The sequence below is a fragment of the Hypanus sabinus genome, chromosome 21 (assembly GCF_030144855.1).
Source record: "Hypanus sabinus isolate sHypSab1 chromosome 21, sHypSab1.hap1, whole genome shotgun sequence".
In the NCBI taxonomy this organism is placed as follows: Eukaryota; Metazoa; Chordata; class Chondrichthyes; order Myliobatiformes; family Dasyatidae; genus Hypanus; species Hypanus sabinus.
In genome coordinates this window covers 59,332,180-59,351,264 of record NC_082726.1, presented here as the reverse complement: position 1 = coordinate 59,351,264, position 19,085 = coordinate 59,332,180, and the positions used below count along the sequence as shown (strand labels likewise).

Below are 19,085 nucleotides of genomic sequence, written 5' to 3'. Positions count from 1 at the left end.
CACAATATTCCAAATTTGGCCTTATCAATGCCTTGAACAACTTTAGCATTACATCCCAACTTCTGTACTCAATGCTTTGATTTATAAAGGCCAGCCTTCCAAAAGCTCTCTTCACCACCCTATCTACATGAGACTCCACTTTCAGGGAACTATGCACAGTTATTCCTAGATCTCTCTGTTCCTCTGCATTCCTCAATGCCCTACCATTTACCCTGTATGTTCTATTTGGATTATTCCTGCCAAAATGTAGAACCTCACACTTCTCAGCATTAAACTCCATCTGCCAACGTTCAGCCCATTCTTCTAACTGGCATAAATCTCCCTGCAAGCTTTGAAAATCCACCTCATTATCCACAACACCTCCTACCTTAGTATCATCGGCATACTCACTAATCCAATTTACCACCCCATCATCCAGATCATTTATGTATATTACAAACAACATTGGGCCCAAAACAGATCCCTGAGGCACCCCGCTAGTCACCGGCCTCCATCCCGATAAACAATTATCCACCACTACTCTCTGGCATCTCCCATCTAGCCACTGTTGAATCCATTTTATTACTCCAGCATTAATACCTAATGACTGAACCTTCTTAACTAACCTTCCATGTGGAACTTTGTCAAAGGCTTTGCTGAAGTCCATATAGACTACATCCACTGCCTTACCCTCATCAACATTCCTCGTAACTTCTTCAAAAAATTCAATAAGGTTTGTCAAACATGACCTTCCACGCACAAATCCATGCTGGCTACTTCTAATCAGATCCCGTCTATCCAGATAATTATAAATACTATCTCTAAGAATACTTTCCATTAATTTACCCACCACTGATGTCAAACTGACAGGTCTATAATTGCTAGGCTTCCTTCTAGAACCCTTTTTAAACAATGGAACCACATGAGCAATACGCCAATCCTCCGGCACAATCCCCGTTTCTAATGACATATCAAAGATCTCCGTCAGAGCTCCTGCTATTTCTACACAAACTTCCCTCAAGGTCCTGGGGAATATCCTGTCAGGACCCGGAGATTTATCCACTTTTAAATTTCTTAAAAGCGCCAGTACCTCCACCTCTTTAATTGTCATAGGTTCCATAACTTCCTTACTTGTTTCCCACACCTTACACAATTCAATATCCTTCTCCTTAGTGAATACCGAAGAGAAGAAATCATTCAAAATCTCTCCCATCTCCTTCGGTTCCACACATAGCTGACCACTCTGATTCTCTAAGGGGCCAATTTTATCCCTCACTATCCTCTTGCTTTTAATCTTTCCTGCCTCCATCTTATCTATCCCTTTCATAATTTTATGTTTCTATAAGATCTCTTCTCAACCTTCCGAATTCCAGCTACAACAGTCCCAGGCAACTCAATTTCTCCTCAGAGTCTAACCCCTTCATCTCTGGAATCAATCTGGTGAACCTTCTCTGCACCATCTCCAAAACCTGTACATCCTTCCTCAAATAAGGACACCAGAACTGCAAGCAATACTCCAGATGCAGCCTTACCAGTCCCTATACAGTTGTAGTATAACCCCCCTGCTCTTAAATTCAATCCCACTAACAATGAAGGCCAACATCCCATTTGCCTTCTCGATAACCTGCTGCACCTGCGAACCAACCTTCTGCAATTCATGCTCAAGCACTCCCAAGGCCTTCTGCACAGCAAATATGCTGCAATCTTTTACCATTTAATTAATAATCTGATCTACTTTTTCTTCCAAAGTGGATGACTTCGCACTTACCAACATTGTACTTCATCTGCCAGACCCTTGCCCACTCACTTAACCTGTCTATATCTCTCTGCAGACTCTCTGTATCTTCTGCACAATTTGCTTTTCCACTCAATTTAGTATCATCAACAAACTTAGATACACTACACTAGGTCCCCTCTTCTAGATTGTTAATGTACATCATGAACAGTTGAGGGCCCAGCACCAACCCCTCGACACACTGCTCACCACTGATTGCCAACCAGAGAAACATCCATGTATCCCAACTCTCTGCTTTCTATTGGTTAACCAATTTTTGATCCATGCTAATACATCACCCCCAGCTCTATGCATCCTTATCTTATGGATGTCTTTAATGTGGCACCTTACCGAATGCCTTCTGGATATCCAAGTAAATAACGCCCACCTGTGTCCTCCATCCATTGTGCTTGTTATATCCTCAAAGAACTCCAGTAAGTCTGTCAAACAGAACCTGCTTTTGCTGAATCCGTGCTGTGTCTGCCTGACGGATCCATTTCTTTCCAGATGCCTCGCTATTTCTTCTTTAATGATAGCTTCAAGCATTTCCCCAACTACAGATGTTAAATTAAATGGCCTATGGTTACCTGCCTTTTGCATATATCTATTTTTAAACAGTGGCGTGACATGTGCCCTCTACCAATCCAACAGGACCAGCCCAGAGTCCAGAGAATTTTGGTAAATTATTACCAAAACCTCAACTATAACTTCTGCCATTTCTTTCAGTACCCTGGGATGCAGTCCATCAGGATCAGGGGACTTGTCTATCTTTAGGCCCACAAGTTTACTCAGCACTACCTATTCAGTGATAGCTATTGTATTGAAGTCCTCACCTCCCATCACATCCATATCATCTCTCTTTGGCATGTTAGACATGTCCTCTACAGTGAAAACCAACACTAAATAGTCATAAATAGTCACTTATTCACAGGGACCGAACCAATGACATGTGTTGTTAATTAGATATCAGAATTTGAATAATTCAAAAAGAATGTGGATTATCAAGATATATACTGAGACAGGAAACTTAGAACTCTTTAAAATGCATGTCAGATCTTGAGTGGCAACATTCCCAGAGGGACACAACAAACCCTGGGCCTTCTTTTCATCATCCATGTGGCTGTTGAGTAAGATGTGTCAGATATCACTAACTATATAAATGCTGGTAGCCAGTTAAACATTCCAAAACATAGTTGCTGCAACAGTAAGTATAATCCTCTATACAGTCATTGTAAGATCTGTGTTAAATTCGGATGGTACTTTGATCTCCAAGAGTGGTGAGACATCGGCCTTTTATCATATTTATATTATATTTATCATATTTAAATTACAAAATGTAAGTGTGGTGAAAAAGAATAAAAAAAGCTTGCATACTATTTTTCTGTTTATACACATTTCTGTTACTGATTATATATGTTCCTATCAGATTAAATAATTAGCTGACTGAAAACAAGTCTGAATTTTAAACACAAGAGATTCTGTGGATGCTGGAAATCCAGAGCAACACACACAAAATGCCAGAGGAACTCTGCAGGACAGGCAGCAGTTATGAAGCAGAATTAACACTGGATTCATTCCTCTCCAGAGATACTGCTGCCTGACCTGCAGAGTTGAATGTTGCCCTGGATTTTGAAACTGACTTGATATCTTTTTTTCTGTTCATCTAGTAATGATCATGTTCAAAGACCATAATGTGGTAATATTGAGAAAAGTAGAAACTCTCAGAGTAATGATGAATGCTATCCTTCCACATCAGTCAGACCTGATAAGAATGGGAGATATTTGTGAACCATATATATTTTGTAAAGTTCCCTCACAACAATGGTCACCAATTCTAGCTTTTCTGTTCCAAATCATTCCATTTACTGAATTTAACCTCCCCTGCTCACCCATCGAATTTCAACTAGCATCTCTAGTTTATTACTCCAGTAATTTAATCATAACGGTAGGGTTTTCCTCCAAATGGTAATTGTAAGTGTATGGGTGCGGGCCACACATGGAATGAATAGCACGAGAGGGCAGCACGGTAGCATAGTGGTTAATGTGACACAATTACAGCGCCAGCAACATTGGTTCAATATCGCCACTGTACATTGTACATTCTCCCTATAACTGCATGGGTTTCCTCTGGGTGCCCTGGTTTCTTCACACATTCCAAGGGTGTACAGGTTAGAGTTAGTAAGTTAAGGACATACTACACTGGCATCAGAAGCATGGCAACACTTGCAGGTTGCCCCCAATACAACCTTGAACATTGGTTGCAATGTTTACAATCTACACTATCGACCCATACACACCTCTTTTGTTTATAAAGCTAAACTTTTCCATGTGTAATCCAGCTAATCCTTTTCTTCTTCTATTTATATTAATCGCCTCCTGAATAAATTATACTAATTGTCGCTATCTCTCTCTAGGGTTCTACAACTTTGCCCTATTTACCATGAATCTTCCAAGAATGCATATGTTATGACCTTTTGGTGACAAAATTTTGGTATACAAAAGTGAGGAGAGAATGATTCCCATAGCTTACCTTGATTGCATATTGATTATGGAGATCCTTAGCATAGGACGCTGTATAGTAAACAGCATCACCTGCCTCACAGCAAGGTTTATCACTAGTCAATCTGAAATCCGACCAGTTATCCAATCCAAAGCGAAGCTGGTTCTTTTGACCCTCCATGAACTTGTCCTCACATTTGGCTGCTAATTTCTTTAGAGAGTCGGTGTGGAGATTTCGAATCTTCAGCACCACCTCTTCTTTGTTCTCTATCCCTTTGTAGAGTGCGTGTCTTTGTGGCTTCTGTATGCTTTTACCAGATCTTTGAGGAAAGCGGTTTTTATCAGATAACGAATCCAAGCTATTTGAGCACCTCTCTTTACTGTTGCTCATGGTGAGGCTACATATGCTATTAGCTGTCGATGATACACTTGCTTTTGCAGTTGACTTGCCCACTGCTCTGTCGAGTGAGTCCCCTGACTCATTGTCACATATCCTGGCATCTGAGCTGATTGAAGAACAAGCACTTGATGCATCCCAGTTTGTATCCCCAAGATAGTCAACATCATACAGTGGATTTGCTAAATTTACATTGTGTCCAGAATTCTTCACTTCTATCATTTTGTGGACATAGTCCTTTGATGCTGGATCAGTATTTGCTCGGATTATTGTCTTCTTTGGAAGAGGTGGCGGTGTTGGCTGTGTCTCAGACATATTTTCCTGTTCTACAAATCCTCCAAATGCGATGGCATCATCTGAAGCCCCTTTCACTTGCCTCGGCTGCTTCAGGGGTATCATGTTGGCCCGCGATTGTCCTATGCAATTACAAAAACAAATTTAGAGTAATAGTACAGTTAGATAATGCCTCTTTAACTGTAGGGGCATTAAAAAGGTACATAAATATAACTTCTGACTACTATATTAAGAAAACAAATAAATGTTCAAAATAAATGTTGGAATTTCATAGACTAGACCTTTAATCTTGAAACTGCATCAAGACTCCACACAAGCATTCTGATCAGCAAATTACAAAGACCATAAGTGGAGTGTACTGGAACTTCACTGCTGTCATAGTCAATTATTCCACTATGGATATAAAATCCTTAACAGTTCTGATTTATAGTCACATTGATTCATATATTCATAATGAGTAAGCTGCACCATTAACAGTTAAAATCTTTATAGCAGCAGCAGACTGCCAGATATATCAGTTTCAGTTTAAAAACTCTTTTCGTTGGTGTATCTCCATATTTTTCATCCCTCCTCTCTGTTGGTAGTTCTTTGATGCTTCTGCAATGCAGCAAGCACTTTTTAAAAAAAAGAAACAAGTGCCTTCTGTAGGGAACTGATTCCAAAATTATCAGGGAGTTATCACAGTGATCACAAATTTCAAGATTACTAGATTACAGATCTAGTTGTGGAATGGAAAAGGTTAGTTATAGAGGTGATTAATAAAATGCTTGTGTATGAACAATGATTTTTATATGAGTTATGAGACAGAAAGAGATTATAAAGAATGTTTAAGAGAAACAGTTAACCTGATACGAACAGTCAGGAAGAGCTGAAAAATTAAATAATTGTAGAGAGCAACATGAATTACTTAATGCCTTGAGCAAGCACTATACTCAAATACAAAATTCAAATAGACAATAGACAATAGGTGCAGAAGTAGACCATTCGGCCCCACGAGTCTGCACCGCCATTCTGAGATCATGGCTGATCATTCACTATCAATACCCAGTCCCTGCCTTGTCCCCATATCCCTTGATTCCCCTATCCATCAGATATCTATCCAGCTCCTTCTTGAAAGCATCCAGAGAATTGGCCTCCACCGTCTTCCGAGGCAGTGCATTCCACACCTCCACAACTCTCTGGGAGAAGAAGCTCTTCCTCAACTCTGTTTTAAATAACTGACCTCTTATTCTCAATCCATGCCCTCTGGTACTGGACTCTCCCAACATCTGGAACATATTTCCTGCCTCAATCCTATCAAATCCTTTAATTATCTTAAATGTTTCAATCAGATCCCCTCTCAATCTCCTCAATTCCAGCGTGTACAAGCCCAATCTCTCCAATCTCTCTGCGTAAGACAGCCCTGCCATCCCAGGAATCAACCTAGTGAATCTACGCTGCACTTCCTCAATTGCCAGAATGTCCTTCCTTAAACCTGGAGACCAAAACTGTACACAATATTCCAGGTGTGGTCTCACCAGGACCCTGTACAAATGCAAAAGAACATCCTTGCTCTTGTATTCAATTCCCCTTGTAACAAAGGCCAACATTCCATTTGCCCTCTTCACTGCCTGTTGCACTTGCTCATTCACCTTCATTGACTGGTGAACTAGGACTCCTAGGTCTCTTTGCATTTCTCCCTTACCTAACTCGACACCGTTCAGACAATACTCTGCCCTCTTGTTCCTGCTTCCAAAGTGGATAACTTCACATCTATTCACATTGAATGACATCTGCCAAGTATCTGCCCACTCACTCAGCCTATCCAAGTCTCCCTGTATTCTCCTAACGTCCTCTTCGCATGTCACACTGCCACCCAGTTTAGTATCGTCAGCAAACTTGCTGATATAGTTTTCAATGCCCTCATCTAAATCATTGACATAAATCGTAAAGAGCTGTGGTCCCAATACAGAGCCCTGTGGTACCCCACTAGTCACCTCCAGCCAGTCTGAGAAACACCCATTCACTGCTACCCTTTGCTTTCTATCTGCCAACCAGTTTTCTATCCATGTTGAAACCCTGCCCCCAATGCCATGAGCTCTGATTTTACTCACCAATCTCCTATGTGGCACCTTATCGAATGCCTTCTGAAAATCTAGGTACACAACATCTACTGGCTTACCCTCGTCTAACATCCTTGTTACACCCTCAAAAAACTCCAACAGATTAGTCAAGCATGATTTGCCCTTGGTAAATCCATGCTGGCTCGGCCTAATCCTATTTCTGCCATCTAGATGTGCCACTATTTCGTCCTTAATAATGGACTCAAGCATCTTCCCCACGACTGACGTTAGGCTAACAGGGCGATAGTTCTCTGTTTTCTCCTTCCCTCCCTTCTTGAAAAGTGGGACAACCTTAGCCACTCTCCAATCTTCAGGAACTGATCCTGAATCTAAGGAACATTGGAAAATGATTACCAATGCATCCGCAATTTCCTGAGCCACCTCTTTCAGAACCCTCGGATGCAGACCATCTGGACCCGGGGATTTATTAGCCTTCAGTCCTACCAGTCTACTCATCACAGTTTCTTTCCTAATGTCAATCTGTCTCAATTCCTCTGATATCTTATGACCCTGGCCCATCCATACATCTGGGAGATTGTTTGTGTCCTCCCTGGTGAAGACAGATCTAAAGTATGCATTAAATTCTGTTGCCATTTCCCTGTTTCCCATAACAATTTCTCCCAATTCATTCTTCAAGGGGCCAACATTGTTCTTAACTATCTTCTTTCTCTTCACATAGCTAAAAAAGTTTTTGCTATCCCCTTTTATATTCCTGGCTAGACTGAGCTCATACCTGATTTTTTCTCTCCGTATTGCTTTTTTAGTTAAGATCTGCTGGTCCTTAAAACTTTCCCAATCATCTGTATTCCCACTCATCTTAGCCCTGTCATACTTCTTTTTCTTTAATGCTATACAATCTCTGACTTCCTTTGTCAACCACTGTGGCCCCTTCCCCCTCTTTGAATCCTTCCTTCTCATTGGAATGAACTGCATTTGCATCTCTTGTATTATGCCCAAGAATATCTGCCACTGCTGATCCACTGTCTTTCCTGCCAGGGCATCCGCCCATTTAACTTTGGCCAGCTCTTCCCTCATGGCTCCGTAGTCTCCTTTATTTAATTGCAACACTGACACCTCTGATCTGCCCTTATCCCTCTCAAATTGTAGATAAAAACTTATCATGTTATGATCACTACTTCCTAATGGCTCCTTTACTTCAAGATCACTTATCAATTCCTGTGCATTACACATCACCAAGTCCAAAATAGCCTCGTTCCTGGTTGGCTCAAGCACAAGCTGTTCCAAAAATACATCCCTTAGACACTCCACAAACTCCCTATCCTGGGGTCCAGCACCTACCTGATTCTCCCAGTCCACCTGCATGTTGAAATCTCCCATAACGACTGCATTACCTTTAGCACATGCCAATGTTAACTCCCTAATAAAACTTGTACCCAATATCCACGCTACTGTTTGGGGGCCTGTACACAACACCCATTAGGGTCTTTTTACCCTTACTGTTCCTCAGCACAATCCACACAGACTCTACTTCCCCTGTTCCCAAGTCACCTCTTGCTAAGGACTGAATCTCATTCCTCACCAACAGGGCCACCCCACCCCCTCTTCCCATATTTCTGTCTCTACGATAGCACGTATACCCTGGTACACTCAATTCCCAGGCCTGATCCCCTTGCAGCCATGTCTCCGTTATCCCAACAATATCGTAGTTCCCCATTTTCATCTGAGCTTCAAGCTCATCTGTCTTATTTCTGACACTACGCGCATTCAAGTATAGAATTCTTAGCCCATTCCTCCTCTCTTTGCTTAAAACACTGTCTACTGTACCTAACCCAGCTCCTTGAACTTCCATCGGGCAAATTGCACCCTGAATTTTGATGACCTTCTCAAGATCACCCAAACCTTGTACACATTTAACCCCATGCACCTTCTGACCAACCCTCTGGATCTGGATCCCTGCCCCCTGCACATCTAGTTTAAACCCCCCCGAGCAGCACTGGCAAATACTCCTAAAAGAATGTTAGTACCCCTCCGGTTCAGATGTAGACCATCCCTTCAAAACAGATCCCAATGTCCCTGGAACAAAGACCAATTATCCAAAAACCTGAACCCTTCCTTCCTGTACCATGCTCTCAGCCTCGTATTGATGTGCATAATCATTCTATGGAGGGAGGTGCTTTGCAAAAGTAAAATAAAAACCACAAATTTAAATGACTTTAAAAAAATAAGGTTTCTGTGAAAAGCTTCATTTAACAAACAAACATCTGCACAAATGTCCCAATTTGCTTGAGTTTAATGTGCTTATTCTGAATTGCCGATTGTTTTTCACTGCATTGATTTGACATCATGTTTCACTCCCTTATAAAATATTACTGCTTAACATATCTCTCCTCCGGTAACCAGTCTTCAGTGAAGACAGACATAACACTTCACATTCCATGTTGCTATTGACAACACAAACATGTCTTGGCTGGTGAGAGTATTAACACAAATGTTCTCATTGCAGACCCTGTTAAACAATTACACTTGGCTACAGAACACTTTACAGCAAGCAAATGACCATGTACAATGTTATAATAATGATTGCACATTGCAGGGCTAGAGACAAACTATTTCTAATAATGATACAGCATTTCTATCTGCAAAAAAAATTACAGCCATACCTGGAACTCATTGCATCAAAAATTTAAATTTTGTTAAACCCAAAAATCAGATAATTTAACTTACCAGGAAAAAAGACATCTATCCAAGCACAATGTATGGGCTTTATAAAATGTACTGGCAACTAAGTGATCAAATTTGAACAGGTTTTTAAAGAAGCTGTCTCTTCAATGGCCATCATAACCTGAGAAAATTCATAATCCTTTTGGGACAGAATGAGCAAACTAATCCTTCAGAAGCACAGGCTATGGTACACAATTAAGTAATCTATCTCATCCAAAGGTCACTGAAAACCCAGATGTTTTCATAATTTGTACCAAATGACAAATAGAATGAGCCCATGTACATTTCATAGTGCCCCATGAAGGAATGATAGTTTTACTGTATTTGCTTACATTTCATCTAATCCTGCACGTTTAATTGTTCTCTTAATCTGCCAGCAATAACCTCTCTGGAATTTTGTGGAGTACACTTACTTCTTTGGAAAGGAATTGAACTCCAAACTGGACAAGCAATTCTACATCAGTAGATCTTTCTCTACTTGAATACTCAACACAATTCTCTCATGGAACATATCATGATCATGACAAAATCTTCCAATGCAATTTTTAAAAATAAGTAATCAATGTTATTATTGTGGTAAGATTACTAATCTGACAACTCCTTTCAAAAACCTCAAAACATTTAATTAGTATTTATCAACAACTCCTTACAGATGTTAAAACTATTTGCAAACCACACCCATTAGAATAATTCCATGTTTGAGGTGCATTAAGCAAACCTGTGGATTTAATTCAAACAAATAATCTACACACAAACTCCAGGATTCCACCCCATGCTGGATCTAGAACACATACAGATTACATGTGATGCAAAAGAGCAAGTTTCAAACTTGTGGTCCACTGAATTAACTTCTGGTTAACAAAAAAAAAATGGGATGACATACACTGAGAAAAGATATATCAAAAGGTCACTATATTGAGGCCCTCTATTGGTCGAAGTTGACCATGGATGTTGCATTCTAATTGTCTACGTGATATGCAAGCCAGGGCAGTAGCAGGCTCCTCCTCTCCACGCAGCTGATGAATCCAAAGGAATGGCAGAGGCCGATACAGTTTGACATCAGTGCCATCGGAAGAGTTGCCAGTCAGCTTTGAACTCAATGTAAGGCCGCCTTAAGGGCTCCAGCTCTGTATTTTTCCCTTGAGGGTTACTCCCAAAGTCTTACCCATAATAACTACAAGGCAGTGAGGTTTGAGATCAGAGTTTACCTTCTAGATGAGCGGCCAACCACAGCTAACAGGCCCCACCTGCCTGAAGTGACAGGTTTTAAGGTGCCAGTAACCTACCTTTGCCCCTTCTCCTGTCAGCAGAAACAGTTCCATAGGACTTAGTAGCTAAGCTACACGTGAAGGCCAGGAGCTGCACTTGGTTGTCAGAGGCTATTTGAGATGCACACCATTAGGAACAATTAACAGGTAGTGGGAACTTATCCTCACTGTGTCAACCTTAAGGAACCAATTATTACATTACAAATAAGGTAATTATTCCCTGAACATTGCAAAAAAGAATAATGATGCAATTGGATGAATGTTACATACAGATATAAACTAGGTTAGTCAGAAATAAGAATGAAAAGAGACCTAATGAATATTGTTAGAAAAACTGGTGAAAATGTATAGAAAGCAAATTGCTTCATTATTAGCCACTGGTGTTGTATAGCCATTGGAGTGTATATTGAGGGCTAACCTCATGGAAGTTTATAAAATAATGAGGGGTTAGTATAAGATGGATGGTCACAGACATTTCCCTAGAATTGGGGAGTTCAAACCTTAAGAGATTTAGGAGATCTGAGAGGTAACTTCTTTACACAGAGAGAGTAAGTACTGAAATTAGAGAAAGTGATTGAGGTGGGTACAATTATAATATTTAAGAGCCATTTGGATAGGGACATGGAGGGGAGGGGAGGGGCTCGGAGGGTTATGAGCCAAACACGGGCAACTGGGACTAGCAGGGAAGATGCTGTGATCAGCATAGATCGGTTGGGCCAAATGGCCTGTTTCTATGACTAATACAGGTGCCATGGTAGCATAGAAGCTAGCACAATGCTATTAAAGCTCAGGGTGTTGGAGTTTGGAGTTTAATCACAGCATCCTTTGTAAGGAGTTTGTACGTCCTCCTTGTGGAATGCACGGATTTCCCCTGGATGCTCCAGATTCCTCCACTAGATGTATAGATAGATACTTCAAACTGTAAATACAACACTGAGTCATGTCATCTGCAGAAATTCTCCAATGAATCAGCAATAGTTGGGTGTATAAAAGGAGGTGGAGGACTTTGTCAAATGGTTCAAGCTGAATCATCCACAGCTCAACATCAGTAAGACAAAGGAGATGGTGATGGACTGTAGGAAGACTGCTCCCTGTTACTACTGAGGGTGAGAACGTGAATGTGGTGAGGAACTACAAGTACCTGGGGGTGCACCTGTATGACAAACTTGAGTGGAGCATCAACACAGAAGTTGCGTACAAGGGCCAAAGTTGCCTCTCCTTCACATGTTCTACCAGTCTGTTGTCATCAGTGTAATCTTCTATGCAATGGTGTGCTGGGGGCAATGACATCAACCCGAGTGATGCCAACAGACTGATTAGAAAGGCTGGCTCAGTTATAGGAGTCAAACTGGACACACTGGAGGCTGAGGTAGAACAAAGGACCCTACAGAAAATCCTGGCAATTCTGGATAGCGTTTCTCACCCTTTGTATGCCACTTTAGCTGAACAGAGGAGCACTTTTAGTAATAAACTAAGACAATTACACTGTTCCAAAGAGCACTATATGAAAGCATTCTTACCATTGGCCATTAGGTTCTAATATAATTCAACCTATAGCAGACAATAGAAAATAAATGCAGGAGCAGGCCATTTGGCCCTTCGAGCCAGCACCACCATTCACTGTGATCATGGCTGATCATGCACAATCAGTACCCTGTTCCTGCCTTCTCCCCATATCCCTTGACTCTGCTATCTTTAAGAGCTCTATCTAACTCTTTTTGAAAGCATCCAGAGAATTGGCCTCCACTGCCTTCTGAGGCAGAGCATTCCACAGATCCACAACTCTCTGGGTGAAAAAGATCTTCCTCAACTCCATTCTAAGTGGCCTACCCCTTATTCTTAAACTGTGGCCTCTGGTTCTGGACTCCCCCAACATCGGGAACATGTTTCTTGCCTCTAGCGTGTCCAATCCCTTAATAATCTTACATGTTTCAATCAGATCCCCTCTCATCCTTCTAAATTCCAGTGTATAAAAGCCCAGTCGCTTCAATTTTTCAACATATGATAGTCCCGCCATTACGGGAATTAACCTCATGAACCTATGCTGCACTCCCTCAATAACAAGAATGTCCTTCCTCAAATTTGGAGACCAAAACTGAACACAATACTCCAGGTGTGGTCTCACCAGGGCCCTGTACAACTGCAGAAGGGCCTCTTTGCTCCTATACTCAACTCCCCTTGTTATGAAGGCCAGCATGCCACTAGCTTTCTTCACTGCCTGCTGTACCTGCATGTGACTGATGAACAAGGACACCTAGATCTCATTGTACTTACCCTTTTCCTAACTTGACACCATTCAGATAGTAATCTGCCTTCCTGTTCTTGCCACCAAAGTGGTAACCTCACATTTATCCACATTAAACTGCATCTGCCATGCATCTGCCCACTCACCCAACCTGTCCAAGTCACCCTGCATTCTCATAACATCCTCCTCATATTTCACACTGCCATCCAGCTTTGAATCATCTGCAAATTTGCTAATGTTACTTTTAATCCCTTCATCTAAATCATTAATGTATAGCAGGAGAAATGATGCCCCCTTCCTGTTAAACTGTTAGTGGTAACTCATTTTTTATTCTTTCTTTCTTTCTTCTCTTCTAATATTTGTATATCTGTCCACTTGTCATGCTGCTGTGACTCTATAATTTCCTTTGGGATCAATAAAGTATCATCTATCTGTCTTCTCTATATACACTCACAACTGTGTGGCTGGATTCTCCATATTCATGTTTGCAGATGATACCACTATAATGGGCCATATCTCAAATATGTACAAGAAGCAGACAGAGAACTAAGTGACACGGTGTCATGACAACAACCTTTCTCTCAATGTCAGCAAATCTCATTACATTATTACCATCAGAGAGGAAGTGCAGGAGCTATTAGAACCACACTTATCATTCTAGGAACAGCTTCTTTGCCTCCTCCATCAGATTTCTGAACAATCAATGAATACTAGCTCACTATTTCTCTTTTGCTGAATTTACTTATTATAGCTTAAAGTATTTTTTATGTTTTGCACTGTACTGTTGCCACAAAACAACAAATTTCATGACATACAGGTATTCAGGGTTAAGCTGAATCTGAGCTAGTTAGTGACTTCAGGAAAGGGTCAGTGCACCTGCTGCCGTTTACATCAGCAGTTTTGAGGCCAAAAGGGTTGACAGCTTCAAGTCTGTCCAGGTCCAACCACATTGACACAATGGCCAAAAAAGCTCATCAATGTCTCTATTTCCTCAGGAGGCTAAAGAAATCTGGCATCGCCTCTTTGACTTTCAATCTTCATTGATGCATTATAGAAAGCATCCTATCCAATGAATCACTGTTTCATATGGCAGCTGCCCTGTCTATGACCTCAATAAGATCAAAGAACTGATTGTGGACTTCAGAAAGGGTAAGATAAGGGAACACACAACAGTCCTCATTGATGGATCAGAAGTGGAAAGAGTGAGCAATTTCAAGTTCCTAGGTGTCAACATTTCTAAGGGTCTATCCTGGGCCCAACATATTGACACAGTTACAAAGAAGATTTGACAGCGGCTATATTTCATTAGGAGTTTGAGGAGACTTGGTATATTACCAAAGACACTTGCAAATTTCTACAGGTGTACTGTGGAGATCTAACTGGCTGCATCCCCATCTGGGATTGGGGCACAGGGGACACTGTGTAGCATTGAAATAAGTTGCAGTAACTTGTGAAGTCGGTCAGCTCTATCATGGGTACTAGCCCCCGCCCCAGCATCCCAGAAGAGATGCCTCAAAAAAGGTGGCATCCATCATCCCATCACCCAGGACATGCCTTTTTTTCATTGCTACCATCAGGGAGTAAGTACAGGGGCTTGAACAATTCATGAACAGCTTCTTCCTCTCTGCCATTAGATTTCTGAATGGGCATTGAACCGATGAACATTACCTTGCTACTTTTTTTAGCACTACTTATTTAACTGTTTTATATACCATGGAAACCAGCCTCCCTACCACACACCCTGTCTATACCTCTTGCTGCCTCAGTAAACCAGCCAGCAGAATGAAAGATCCCACTCACCAACCCCAGACATTCTCTCTTCTCCTCCCTCCCATCAGGCAGACAAAAAAACCTGCAAGCACCAGGCTCAAGATCCCATCATTGAGACTGTTGAATGGTTTTCTAGTATAGTAAGATAAGAATCTTGATCTCACAATCTACCTCCTTGTGACCTTACCTCTTCACTGTCTACCTACACTGCACTTACTCCATAACTAACACTTTATTCTGCACTGTTATTGTTTTACCTTGTACTACCTTGTAATGAAGTAATCTGTATGGATGACATTATCACAATACCATTGATAAATGTTCTAATGTGGATGTGACAGAATTATTAAAGTATTACTTGGTCATTTTTAACTTTAGTAGAAATGAGGCGCAAAATATGCACTCCAGTTGACAGAGGCATATAAGGGTACAGAAAATGAAGATAATTGCGAATCTATAAAAATTTTTAAAATTCTTGGTATCTTTTAAGATTATAGGTTTGAAAAATAGCAGAAATTATCCTTAATTTGAAATGGATATGAGAATGAACTCTTAAACTGCAGACTTTCAGCTTAAAGAACTGTTTGAAAATATGATAAAGAACAGATTACAATGGACATTAATGAATTAGAACAACAAAGCCAAGTCTAAAAAGTGATTAGAAGGGAGTAAGAGACCTAGCAGTTGCTGATCACTGAAAGGATCACTGACAGATGGTCTGATTGTCCTTATTTGTCTAAACAAATTATTAAATTTTAAATTCCAAATTTTGAGGCATCAGCATATGGGAGTGTACTTATTAGGATGCAATACAACTATTTAATCTGCACTAATCCTTTGGTTCACAAGACAAAGATGTTCACAAATGATATATTCTGAAGGTGGAGTTGAAACGTAAATCAAAATGGTTTGGCTGGACTAGGCATTTAATGTGGATAAATACATAGTAATGTGACAAGTAAGGACAGTAGAATGATATTCAGATGAGGAATATGGGTTGGAGATTTAATCTTATTATGCTGTGTGAATGTGCTATTCTTAGATCATTGAGCATAGAATAGTACACCACAGGACTAGCCCACAATGTTGTGCCAAACCAATTAAATTAATAATCAAATGGTTAATCTCCTCTTCCTGCACATGTCCATATTCTTCCATAATCCTCTCATTCATGTGCTTATCTAACCCTCTCTTAAAAGTTCCTAATGTTTCTGCCTCTACCACTAGCCTGGCAGCATATTCCAAGTACCCATCACTCTGCATAAAAAGGTTGTCTCTCACTCCTCCTTTAAAATTACTTCCTTTCATTTTAAATACATGTCCACTGGTATTAAGACATTTCAACACCAGGTAAAAGATGCTGTCTGTCTACTTCAGAGAAAACAGCCCAAGTTTGTCCAACTTCTTGTTACAGCACATGCCCTCTAATCCAGGCAACATCCTGGTAAACCTCTTCTGCGCCCCCTCCAAAGTCTCAACATCCTTGGGGCAAGCTGATGGGGCAATCAGATCTGTATGCAATACTCCAAATGTAGTCTAACAAGAGATTTATAAAGCTGCAGCGTAATTTCCTGACTTTTGAACTCAGTGCCTCAACTAATGAAGGTAAACATGCAGTATGTCTTCTTAACTACTCTATCAATTTGTTGTAGTCAACTTTTAGGGAGTCGTGAACTTGGAGTCCAAGATTCCTCTTCTTATCTTCTCTTTGCATCACAGATCTTGCACTTAACAATGTAATGACTGTTTATATTTGAGCTACCAAGGTGCAAAAGTTGACATTGGGCCGGGTTAAACTCCATTTGCCATTTCTCTGTCCATCTCTGCAACTTATCTATACACTGCTGTATTCATTACCAGTCTTCCACACTATCCACAACACCACCAATCTCTATATCATCTGCAAACTTATTAACCCACCCATCTACATTTTATCCAGGTCATTTAATATACATCACAAACAGCAGGGGTCCCAGTACAGATCCCCGTGAAATCACAGATCACCAGATAGAATAAGTCCCTTTGACCACTTAGATTCAGCCATTTGAGTCAAGAGAAGATACTAAAGAATCTAGAATCTTAATCTGAAGTAAAGAGTTAGCTGGAGCTGCACTAAAGATGTCTGATAATCTGGGATTATGATTAATTATTATTTGGAAAGAAAAGAGAACATTTGGAAAGGAATTCTCAATGATGAACCTATCAATACCTCCACCATTAACCCACCCTACTGTATTTATATTTACTGTGTTATTTATTGTGTCCTTCATGGTTATTGTATTATTTTTATGTTGTATTGGATCCAGAGTAACAATAATTTCATTTTCCTTTACACATGTGTACTGAAATATGACAATACACAATCTTGAACCTTGAATGGATGCTTGATTAGCAAAGGTATCAATGGTTATGGGGAGAAAGGAGGAAAATGGAATTGAGAGGTCATCATCAAATGGTGGAAAAATCTGATGGGCTGAGTGACTTATTTCTGAACCAATATTTTAAAATCTTGTGGTCTAAAAAAACAATAAGGTTGGAACCATTAAAGAGAGCCCTGATTTAAAAAAAAAGATCAATTGATAGATTTTAAGGCATTCCAAAAAGAACGTGGTGCCTTTTTCTGGTCTTATATCTTATGTTTATACTATGATCAGTCTGCAGCACCCTACCTTCAAGTTCAGTTCAGCAGTAGATCAAAATGTTTGTATAATCATTGTTTGTATAACAAAACATAATTTCTAGTTCAATCTCCTCTCTGTGCAAATGCTGTTTCACAAATTATATATGAATATACATAATTATTATAATCAAGATTGATAGAGCCACATTTACAGATTTTACTAACGATGCATGCACTTCCTTTTGATGTTTCCAACCTCCCTTGACAGAGAGTAAAAACTTTTGGAGAATAGCTCAGGGTTGCTTACAGCCAATGAACTGCTCACCTTTGGCTCTCAGAAGAGGTGCTGTTCCGTATGTTGCTGAGCCTCCATCCACAGCCCGCAAGCTCTGTGATTTTACTGGAGCGATTGCAGTATAGAAAAAGTGAAAAATAGAGGAGAGAAAGAAAAGACAGGTTGGGACTCCCAGAAAGTTAGTGACTCAAATGAAAAACTCAGTCCAATTAGATTTTTACCACTCATGACTACTGTTTTCTGCACCAGTGCATGATAAGAAATAATTTTATTTTTAAATTATCATATGAACAACAATAAAATGACATATTTAGAATACAACAGATTGACTTTTAAAAGTGATTAAGCAATCATAATCATGAGGTTTATAAGTAGCGACAGAAAGTTTGAAATGAGATTAAGATGAACCACTACAAATTAATGGTTCATTTGCAATAAGACTCATGTCTCCATTTCTGGTCACTTCTATGAAAGATGGTGCAGAAAATATTTAGCAGAATGGCCCAGGGTTCAGCAATTTGAATTACCCAGAATTCTTCACCTTAGTCCAGAGAATATTGAGTAGTTATTTAAAGGATGTGTTCAAAAAGCTTTAGATAAATGAATTACAGGAATTGAGAGACGGACATAGCTTTAATTAACAAAAGAATCAGGGACGACCTGAAGTGGGGAGAAAACCTATTTTCACATCGTAAGTAGTCATGATGTGGAAGTTCAATCCTTATTTATAAAAGGAACTGGACCTATACTCGCAGAAGAAAAATCTGCAGGGTGGTGGGGAAGGAGGGAGAGAATGACACTGACAGGATTCCAGAGGAATTGCACAAGCTCTGTGGGCTGAATGGCCTCTTTCCCTGTTGTAATAATACGGTATACAGTTCTAATCCTGTTCTTCCAAGGGAACTTCTTGTGAAGATGACTCTAGTACTGGGGACAACCATGAACACTTCAGCCTTTCATTAAACAATGCAAAAATTATGTGACACTGGAGAATTGTTACAAGATACTTCATGAAAAACTGGTAAATTCTCATATATATATATATAATCCATCAGGATGAGATTGAATAGTACAGATAACATATTGGGTGATATGGGCACACCAAGAGGAACTTTTGAAAGAAAGAGGGACTATGCTATTAATTGTTTGAGGGTTAATAT

General features: G+C 40.1%; 1 protein-coding gene across 2 annotated transcripts in view; it reads right to left on the bottom strand.

Moving 5' to 3' along the window:
• The window catches only part of peak1 (pseudopodium-enriched atypical kinase 1), a 241,236-nt gene that overhangs the window by 18,289 nt on the left and 203,862 nt on the right, over positions 1 to 19,085 (bottom strand). For both annotated transcript variants that reach the window (XM_059946658.1, XM_059946659.1), the window contains 2 exons: positions 17,956 to 18,030; positions 4,284 to 5,065 (listed from right to left, as the gene is read on the bottom strand). In XM_059946658.1, coding sequence (XP_059802641.1) covers positions 4,284 to 5,065; positions 17,956 to 18,030 — 857 coding nt within the window. The remainder of the gene's footprint in view (positions 1 to 4,283; positions 5,066 to 17,955; positions 18,031 to 19,085) is intronic.